The sequence below is a fragment of the Carlito syrichta genome, unplaced genomic scaffold (assembly GCF_000164805.1).
Source record: "Carlito syrichta isolate Samal-C Ts95f unplaced genomic scaffold, Tarsius_syrichta-2.0.1 Scaffold55413, whole genome shotgun sequence".
NCBI classification, from domain to species: domain Eukaryota; kingdom Metazoa; phylum Chordata; class Mammalia; order Primates; family Tarsiidae; genus Carlito; species Carlito syrichta.
In genome coordinates, this window is record NW_006999509.1 from 95099 (window position 1) to 106086 (window position 10988).

The window sequence follows — 10988 nt, forward strand, 5'->3', positions numbered from 1 at the left end:
GTGGCCGGGAGCGGCCACTGCACTCCAGTCTGGGCGACAGAATGAGACTCCAACTCAAAAAAAAAAAGAAAAGAAACGAGGACAAAGAGGTATAGGATACCATGGAAGGCCTTGTCCTTCTAACAGACCTTTGAGGTCATTATTATTACTAATCTTATTTTATAGATGATGTAACTGGGGCACAAACATGTTTTAAAAATACTTGCCCAAGGCCACACACACACACACACACAAAAATGCTAAGTCAGGTTACAAACCCAAAAAGTCACTATTTTGGTGGTTCAAAACATGACCCAAAAGTCTTTGACACCGCTTCTACTAAGGAGTAAGGTAGGCCCCCTCCTTGAATCTAGGTGGGCCTGTAACTGCTTTAGCCAAGAGAGAATGGTAGAAGTAACATCACGTGACTTTTGCAGCTTGGTTTTAAAAAGCAGGTAGTTTCTACCTTGTTTCATGAAACACTGAGCTACCATAGTAGGAGTACGGCCACACTGAGGCCTCCTGTGTAGCCAGTCTGACCAACAGCCTCAGCTAAACCCAGTCTTCTAACATACCTCCTAAGGTGTCAAACATATGAGAGCAAACAAACAGGCTAGGATGTGGATCCTCTAACCCAGTTCAAATCCTTCTAGCCTTTCACGATCCCCCAGAACTTAGGTCCCAGACATAGTGGAGCAGAGATGCTGAATTCCTGACACACAATCTGTGAGCATAATAAAATGTTTGTTAGGTTGGGTTGGTGGCTCAGCCTGTAATCCCACAACTTTGGGAGGCCAAGGCGAGTAGATTGCCAGAGCCCGCAAGTTTGAGACCAGCCCAGGCAACTTGGCGAAACCTCGTCTCTACAATAAATAAAAAATCAGCTGGGTGTGGTAGCGTGTGCCTGTAGTTGCTACTTGGAAGGCTGAAGCAGAAGGATCGCCGGAGCCCAGCGAATCGATGCTAGGGTAGTCATGAGCATGCCATGGCACTCAGCCTGGTCGACAGAGTGAGACTCCAACATAAAATAAAAAATAAAATAGAATAGAATAAAATAAAATGGTTGCTGTTTTACACTACCAAGTTGTAGAGTGATTTGCTCCACAGAGATAATAAGTAGAACTAAACAATAATTAGGAAATAAATGTTAAGAATCTAAACGATAGCCGGGCTCGGTGGCTCGGCCTGTAATCCTGCGCCTTTCAGAGGCTGAGGTGAGTGGATTGCCTGAGCCCGCGGGTTCGAGACCCACCTGGGCAGCGAGACCTCATCTCTACAATAAATCAAAAAATCAGCCGGGTGTGGTAGCACATGCCTGTAGTTCCGGCTACTTGGAAGGCTGAGGCAGAAGGATCGCCGGAGCCCGGCAGGTCGAGAGGCTGCGGTGGCCGGGAGCGGCCACTGCACTCCAGTCTGGGCGACAGAGTGAGACTCCAACTCAAAAAAACAAAAAGAATCTGAACGAGATTAACAGAAATAAGGAAAAAAGTTGAAATACTTTACCATGGTTCTGAGGACGATCTTTACCAGTCCCAAAGATCTAGGTGTCACTCTTCTTTTCAGGATTTTTTTTTTGAGTTGGCATCTCACTCTGTCACCCAGACTGGAGTGCAGTGGCTGCTCCCGGCCACTGCAGCCTCAACCTGCTGGGCTCAGGCGATCCTTCCGCCTCAGCCTTCCAAGTAGGGAACTACAGGGGCACGCTACCACGCCCAGCTTATTTTGATTTATTATGGAGATGAGGTCTCACCAAGTTCCCCAGGCAGATCTCGAACCTGCGGGCTGAGGCAATCCACTCACCTCAGCCTCCCAAAGGTGCGGGATTACAGGCTGAGCCACCGAGCCCAGCTTCTTTTCATGATTTACGAGAAGAAAATGTCAGTTCCTTAATCCACCTCACAAGTAAAGCTAACACACACGTACAAACATAAAGACAGGTAAGGATGGATATGGTGGCTCACTCTTATAATCTCAGAACTCTGGGAGCTGGAGGCAAGTGGATTGCTTGAGCCCAAGAATTTGCGACCAGTCTGGCCAACTTGGCAAGATCTCATCTATACAAAAAAACAAAAAATTGGCAGGCATGGTGGATGCACATGTAGCATGCAGTTCCACTTATTTGGAAGGTTGAGTCCAGAAGGCTGAAGTTGCAGTAGCCATGATCATGCACAATTCAGTCTAGGTAACAGAATGAGACTCTGACTCAAAAAAAAAAATGGGGTTACATAAAATTCTAGAATCAAAACCTTTGGGTTCAACTCATTCAGATATCATATTATATTCTACCAATATAGATGTTCATGTAAAATGTCCTTAACACAAACATCACAATATTTAGCCTTGTCCAAAAGCAACTGCCCACTTGTTAACCAGAAATGCAGACAAAACACCTGCTTCATTTGAGCTTCAACTCTGAAGTCCAAAATCCCAGATAACCCATAGAAACAATGCCTTATCTAGTCTACATAAGTAGAGTACACAAGACTGGTCAGGCGCAGTGGCTTAAACCTGTAATCCCAGCACTTTGGGAGGATGAGAGGCAGAAGAACTGCTTAAGCCCAGGAGTTCGAAACTAGCCTACACAACATAGCAAGACCTCATCTCTTAAAAAAGAGGAAGAAGCCGGGCTCGGTGGCTCAGCCTGTATTCCCATGCCTTTGGGAGGCTGAGGTGAGTGGATTGCCTGTGCCCGTGGGTTCGAGACCCACCTGGGCAAGCGAGACCTCATCTCTACAATAAATCAAAAAATCAGCCAGGCGTGGTAGCGCGTGCCTGTAATTCCAGTTACTCAGAAGGCTGAGGTGGAAGGATCGCCAGAGCCCAGTAGGCGAGGCTGCGGTGGCCGGGAGCAGCCACTGCACTCCAGTCTGGGTGACCGAGTGAAATTCCAACTCAAAAAAAAAAAAAGAGGAAGAGAGTAAAGAAGGAAGGCAGGAAGGAAACAATTAGACGAGTATGGTGGCATGTACCTGTGGACTCAGCTACTCAGGAGGCTGAGGCAGATGGATCACCTAAGTCCAGGAGGTCTAGGTTGAGATGAGCCATGATCATGTTGCTGCACTCTGTCCTAGGTGACAGAGTGAGACCCTGACCCAACAAAAAAGAACTCTAGATTGAAGACAAAGTTGGACTCCACCCCTCCAAAAGAAGTCATTTGCTGCCAGTACTAACTTCTGCCCTCCTCATGACTCTGTACAAGCAGGTGCATATGGCTCAGTTACAAACCCTGTATTACCACTCATGACCAACTCCAAATGTATTCTTTAAGCTTCCCGGGTAAGTGGGTTTATCTTCCCCTTTAGGCTTAATTTGAACTTTCAAAATGAATGTGAAACAAATGAATTTCAGCTTCAGTCTTCCCAACGGCAATCGGAAGGGACTACATTCTCTGACTCTTACTTTCAGCCTAGAAACAAATTCCAGGCTATATCTTAGATTTATAAAATCCAGAACGATTCTCTTTGAAATTAAACGTGACATGTACTATTAATTTATATGGGACTGTGTATAAAGCAAGTAACTGCCAAGTAAATCATGAACTACATCATTAAAATGATCCAACATTTTATTTAGTACAAATTCCACCTTTACCTAATTCACACATAGAAGATGAATGATGTTCAAATTGAAGTTTATTAAGATCTTTCCCTGAACAACACTCTGACCCAATGCAAAACAAAAAGCTGATCTCTGAATTTTTCAGAAATCAACTTCTCTCTCTCTCCTTCTCTTTAAACTTTTTTTTAAAAGACCCAAACAGCTTGATTCAACACACAGTTGTCCTTGGAAGTGAAAGAGCAGATTAAATAAAACCATATTACAATTTCCTTTTTAAGAGACAAGGTCTCACTCTGTTGCTCAGGCTGGGGTACAGTGGTGCAATCATAGCTCACTACAGTCGTGAACCCCTGGGCTTAAGTGATTCTCCCACCTCAGCTTCTCCTAGCTGGAACTACAGGCACAGGCCACCATACCATACCAGGCTAAATTTAAAAATTTAAAAATTTTCTGTAGAGACAGGGTCTCACTCTGTTGTCCAAGATGGTCTCAAACTCCTGGGTTCAAGTGATTCTCCTGTCTCAGCCTCCCAAAGCACTGTGAATACAGGTGTGAGCCACCCGGTGTCCAGCCCATGCTACATATTTTAAATGCGATATATAGAAAGTATTTAGTACTGTTGCCTGGCCTATAGTAAGCATTCAACAAATGGTAACTATTTTTATTTTCCATAGCCACACATTTTAATAAACAACCAGTATTTAAAACTCATGGAACCTGAAAATTCCATTAAATCTCTCTTCTATAGTCACAGCACAATCTAAAAGATGTATAGTTTAGTTAGCAAGACTTCACTGAACAGTAAGGCAGTGATTTTTTTTTTTTTTTTTTGAGTTGGAGTCTTACTTTGACACCTAGCCTGGAGGTCAATAGCACATTCATGGCCACCACAGCCTCAACTTGCTGGGCTCAGGCAATCCTTCCGCCTCAGCCTTCCAAATAGCTAGAACTACAGGTGTGCACTACCACGCCCAGCTAATTTTTTTATTTATTTGATGGATATTTTTGGCTGAGCCATTGAGCCCGGCCTACCATGTTTTCTTAATATACAACTAGACAGTGTTCAAATTTCCTCAGTTGTCTGATTTTTTAACTGTTCAAATTAGAATATAGCTTGATTGCCTGAGCCTGCGGGTTCGTGACCCACCTGGACAATTTGGTGAGACCTCATCTCTATAATATATCAAAATGAGCCAGGTGTGGTAGCGCGTGCCTGTAGTTCCAGCTACTTGGAAGGTGGAGGCGGAAGGATTGCCGGAGCCCAGCGGGTCGAGGCTGCGGTGGCCAGGAGCGGCCACTGCACTCCAGTCTGGGTGACAGAGTGAGACTTCAACTCAAAAAAAACAAAAGAATATAGCTTGAATTCATGCATTACAATTGGTTGATATATAAAATAAGATGCTTTTTAAGGGCAACAAGGAAGTTTGTGTTTTAGTTTTATTGACTTATGGTGCCACAGATCAATTCTTTTTATATAGTGGCAAAATTAGTAACTTGTTTTGCACTTAAATTTTAAAGCATAAGATGCTTTGGAAGACTGGGTTATTTGCCAAAGTACCAGAGGTTCCAGGGCTTTGCCAGTTAGTAATTTAATGGCTCCTGATGTGAGTGTATCATGTACTTATTATTAGTTATTGCAACTAGTCATCAAAATTACTTACCTTGGTGAAATATATAACCTGATGCTGTTATTGTTTAGTAAGCTTTTGGTTATGTGAGATTGAAGTAACCTCTTCAGCAAATGTGAGTACTTACTGTGTGTGTGTTACTGTGCTAGGTGCCATAGAGGAAGTAAACCTAGGAAGCCTATCATATTTCCTGCTTTTTAGGACTTTCTACTGTCTGCAGAACAAAGCATACTGAGTTCTGTGAAACTAGTCTGTAAACTCTCAAACTTGAGCAAACATAAGAATCACTTGGCCGGGCTCGTTGCTTAGCCTGTAATCCCAGCACTTTGGGAAGCTGAGGCCAGTGGATTGCCTGAGCCCACAGGTTCAAGACCAGCCCGGTCAACTTGGTAAGACCTTGTCTCTACAACAAAATGAAAAAATAGCCGGGCATGGTAGCACACATCTGCAGTTCCGGCTACTCGGAAGGATCGCTGGAGCCCAGCAGGTTGACACAGGAGTGGCCGTGAGCGGGCATGCCACTGCACTCCGGACTGGGTGAAGGAGTGCGATTCTAACTCAAAAAAAGAAAATGAAAAACAAAAACAAAAACAGAATCGCTTGGAGAGTTCTTGGAACACTGATTGCTGGACTCCATTCCCAGACCTTGATTCTTTAATTGGAGCCCCAGAATTGGTTTTTATAACAAATTCCCAGGTGATGTTGATGCTGCAGGTCTAGGGACCACACTTAAGGATCACTGCCGGCTGGGCACAGTGGCTCAAGCCTGTAATCCCAGCACTTTGGGAGTCCAAGGCAAGTGGATTGACTGAGCCCGCGGGTTCAAGACCAGACCTCATCTGTACAATAAATTAAAAATTAGCCAGGCGTGGTAGCGCACGCCTGTAGTTCCAACTACCTGGAAGGCTGAGGCAGAAGTATCACCTGTGCGACAAAGTAAGACTCCAACTCAAAAAAAAAGAAAGAAAGCATGATAAAGGTATTGATTACATTTTTTTAAGGGAGGCTCTATCTCTTCTAAAAGTTTTAGAGAGGAAATGATATGATTTACTACTGAATTTGCTTCCTGAGGGAGGGAATAAATAAAATAAGATTGAACACTGAGTACATGGGAGCTCACTACATACCAGAATTTCTCACCTCTGGTACTAACATTTTAGGCCAGTATTTGTTTTATAGAGCTGCTCTGTGTATTGTAAAATGTTTAGCAACATTCCTGCTCAGCAGCAAATCCTCCCTCCAGTTCTGACAACCAAAAATGTCTCTAAATATTGTCAAATGTTCACTGGGGGGCAAAATGATACCTGGTTGAGAAGTACTGATAAATGTCATTCTCTCTACTTATTTGTTTAAAATTCCCCATAACAAAACTTTTTTTAGTTTTAGCTATGGCCAGGCACAGTGAGGCTCATTTCTATAATGCCAGTACTTTGGGAGGTTGAGGTGAGAGGATTGCCTAAGCCCAAGGGTTCAGTACCAGCCTGGGTAACTTGGCGAGACCTCATCTCTATAACAAATCAAAAAAATCAGTCCGGCATGGTGGTGCATGTCTGTAGTTCCAGCTACCTGGAAAGCTGAGACAGAAGGATCACCTGATACCAGCAGGTCAAGGCTGCAGTTGCTGTGAGCATGCCACTGCACTCCAGCCTGGGCGACACAATGAGCCTCCAACTCAAAAGATAAAAATAAAATCTAAATAAATATTCCTAGGATAAGCAAAATGAGAAGTCTTTTTACAAAATAGAAAAACAAAGCAGTTCCACTCCACTCTTCACAGCCAAAAATGCCCATCAAGTGGTGAATGTATGAGAAAAAAATTGTAATACATCCAAACAATGAAATACCATTCAGCAGTAAAAAGAAATGAACTACTGATACACATAAAAACGCAAACAGACCAGGTGTGGTGGCTCAGCCTGTAATCCCAGCACTTTGTGAGGCCCAGGCGAGTGGACTGCCCGAGCCTGCGGGTTCGAGACCAGTCTGGGAAACTTGGTGAGACCTCGTCCCTACAATAAATAAAAAATTAGCCAGGCAGGGTAGCGCACACCTGTAGTTTTGGCTACTTGGAAGGCTAAGGCAGAGGATCACCAGAGCCCAGCAGGTTGACACTGGGGTGGCCTTGAGTGTGCCACTGCACTCCAGCCTGGGCGATGGAGTGAGACACCAACTACAAAAAAAAAAAAAGCAAACAAATCTCAAAAGCGTTATGCTAAGTGAAAGAAGTCAGATGGGTACAAAAGACTATATACTCTATTTTGTCCTATTTACATAACACTCTAGAAAAGGTGAAACTACAGGGACAGAAAACAGATCAGTGATTGCCAGGGGCTGTGGAAGAGAGAAGGTACTGACTGGAGACGGTCACAAAGGACCTCTCTGGCAATGGAAATGTTCTACATCTTGATTGTGATGGTGGTTACATGTCATACACTTGTCAAAACTCACTAAAACTGTGTACTTTAAACAGGTGACTATCTCAATAAATCTTACTTTAATAAAACAGCTTCACAATAGACTGAGTTCTCACTCATTCCTGTACACTCGCCACTCAACTGACAGGAAGTCTAATACTTAACAGTACAGCAATGATAGGCAAATAAAAGGGTATACATCTAAGACATAACACTAAGGCCAAGGGCACCATACTGTGAAAGATACACAGCTACCTCCAGAACAAGCCAATACAAGAGGTGAAAATGAAACAGGGCATAGTGAATTAACTGAAGTTTGATGTGGGACAAACTTCTGATTTTAAACACTGTCAGCAGGGCTCAGTGGCTCAGCCTGTAATCCCGTGCCTTTGAGAGGCTGAGGTGAGTGGATTGCCTAAGCCTGCGGGTTCGAGACCCGCCTGGGCAACTTGGCGAGACCTCATCTCTACAATAAATTAAAAAATTAGCCGGGCGTGGTAGCACACACCTGTAGTTCCAGCTACTTGGAAAGCTGAGGTGGAAGGATCGCTGGAGCCCAGCAGGTCAAGGCTGCGGTGGCCAGGAGCGGCCACTGCACTCCAGTCTGGGTGACAGAGTGAGACTCCAACTCAAAAAAAAATAAACAAAGACTGTCAAAAATTCAATTTTAAGTACATTACATGAAAATAAAGAAAAAGCAGGAAAATCCTTTCAGGTCCCCTCCCACTGTGGGAGCTTTTCTGCCTTTTCCATAAATCCTGCTTTCTTAAAAAAAGAAAAAAAAAAAAGCATACACATACCTCCATGCTCTGGGTTGTTTTAAAGATTAAAGTAATTTCTAATGACACACAAAAATAATTACAAAATAATTCAACCAATTATTCAAAGAACAAGTGCACAGGCAAGGATAGCCAATAACCACAAATATTCACAGCCTAATCCATACAGTCCTGAGTGAAAACAGATCATTACTTCTCTTAACATCCCTCATTAAAATATATATTGAAGCCGGGCTCAGTGGCTCAGCCTGTAATCACGTGCCTTTGGGAGGCTGAGGTGAGTGGATTGCCTGAGCCCGCGGGTTCAAGACCCGCCTGGGCAGCGAGACCTCATCTCTACAATAAATCAAAAAAAAATCAGCCAGGCTTGGTAGCGAGCACCTGTAGTTCCAGCTACTTGGAAGGCTGAGGTGGAAGGATCACCCAAGACCAGCAGGCCAAGGCTGCGGTGGCCGGGAGCGGCCACTGCACTCCAGTCTAGGCGACAGAGTGAGACTCCAACTCAAAAAAAAACTATATATATATAGTTTATATATATATATAAAGAAGACCCATTTGAAATCCTTCACTATCACAAATCTGCTATGATAGTTTTAGGAGAGTTTAGAAAGAATGGAGCCTCTGCTCTGGATCAATGTAAGGTTTTGCTTCTCTGAGTGAAGATCAGTGATCACAGCTAATCAACTCACCTCTTTTGCTTGCCCATAATCAAAAACAAAAACAAAAACAAAACAGGAAAATGATCAAGTCAGGAATAAGTTTCACCAAAAGGACTCTAAGAATATTAGTTCACTGACTCACCTAGTCTAAGATCTTCTATTACTCACTCTTTATGTAAATTTCTAATCCTTCTCAGGTGGAGGAAACATAAACCACTGAACTGGGTTTAAGAACATTAAATACTATACATCAATCTACTATAGGGATGCTTTAGACTGAGGTTTGCATAAACAGATTAAATTACCTGACAGCTATCCAGCAAACAAGTGACATTCTGAAGATTAAAATGAAGGCATTTGATACCACTAGGCCACAATGTCTCAGGACGTTACTGAAAGCATGGAACCATACAGAGCAAGTTTTTCCTAGGAGATGGCATTTTCTTGCCAGCAATTACCTTATTCACTATTTTAAAGGGGCAATGAAGTTTCTCTATAAGTTGTTTACGGTAAGTTTTACAGAAGATAGCCAACAACTGGACAGGAACACTTTTGAACCCAGTCCTAGAGAAGAGTTCAGAAAACACTTGGACAGTCAAACATTTTTTCAATGGAATTTTTTTTTTTTTTTTTTTTTTTTGAGTTGGAGTCTCACCCTGTCGCCCAGACTCTGGAGTGCAGTGGCCGCTCTCGGCCACCGCAGCCTCGACCTGCTGGGCTCCGGCGATCCTTCCGCCTCAGCCTCCCAAGTAGCCGGAATTACAGGCATGCGCTACCACGCCCGACTGATTTTTTGATTTATGGTAGAGATGAGGTCTCGCTGCCCAGGCGGGTCTCGAACCCGCGGGCTCAGGCCATCCACTCACCTCAGCCTCCCAAAGGCGTGGGATTACAGGCTGAGCCACCGAGCTCGGCTCAATGGAATTTTTTAGTTGTCAATCCCTAGGTGGAATTACAAGTTGTCATTCCCTAGCGAAGCTGTACCTGGCATTTTTTTTAAAGGTTCACATAAACAAAATGAAAGGTTCCTTTTATAAAAATCATAGGATGTGAGCGCTAGAAGGGACCGAAGATCTCATCTAACTAAGCCAACATCTTTCTAGGAAGGAGGAAAGCAGAAACCCCCAGCAGGTGTCCCTCAACCAGGCAGAGCAGAGCCTACATCTGCTTTTCAAGATGCTTAACCACCTCCTTCACAACAGATTTGTATGGAAAAGAAGCTATTCCTTTCAAAAGGCTGCAACCACATGTCTTGGGGTTCCTAAGGAGACCGCAAAGATCCCTCGGTGGCATTTAGTTTTAGCGACGGTCAGTCAATTTGGTTCCAGACCATTTTAAGGAACGAGGTATAGAAGACAGTCCACTTGACCCAACCGATTGCTCTCAACCAGCACCAAGAACATATATTCTTAACCTGACAGCCTACGACCAATTTAAAAGGAAAATGTGGTTAAAATAAGCACTGACTACTGGACAGCCCACTGCCCGGCAACCTGGCCTCTCAAGGCATCGATCTGTAACGCTCCAACTTACGGGCTTCATTAACAAATAAGATCGCCAGCATAATCAATGTACTCCGCAGACCCGCAGGGGAGCGGCGGGACAGGGCTGGCTTCTGGAGGAACGGGCCGCCCAGATGCCTCTCGGGTGACTCCAGGCTGCCCTCTCTACTTCCAGAGCGTTCTGGCTGGGGGGAAACACCCGACTGCCAGACAAGAGCCCCGGGACAACTACGACCGCCAACGAGGACGCCCGGGTTACTTACATTTTCAGTGTCTCGTTCATTCACCGTTGGCAATGGGGTCCTAGTGGACATTTTACTGCACTTTAATTCTGCACAAGGCGAAGGTGGAAACAAAACAGCAGCCCTGGGAGGCCAGCGAGCAACGTCCTCGAGTCCCTTGCAGTTCTGGAGCCGCGCCACGGGGAGGGCGGTTCCCCTCCCCCTACGGCCGTCTAGATCCCGGGCCT

The 10988-nt window shown here is 44.3% G+C and overlaps 1 protein-coding gene across 8 annotated transcripts in view; it reads right to left on the reverse strand.

The window, feature by feature from the left end:
• MARK3 (microtubule affinity regulating kinase 3) overlaps positions 1-10980 on the reverse strand; it is a 96011-nt gene extending 85031 nt beyond the window's left edge. For all 8 annotated transcript variants that reach the window (XM_021708040.1, XM_008049587.1, XM_008049624.1 and 5 more), the window contains exon 1: positions 10783-10980. In XM_021708040.1, the coding sequence (XP_021563715.1) occupies positions 10783-10833 (51 nt within the window). In that variant the 5' untranslated portion in view covers positions 10834-10980. The remainder of the gene's footprint in view (positions 1-10782) is intronic.
• Positions 10981-10988: the final 8 nt, after the last annotated feature.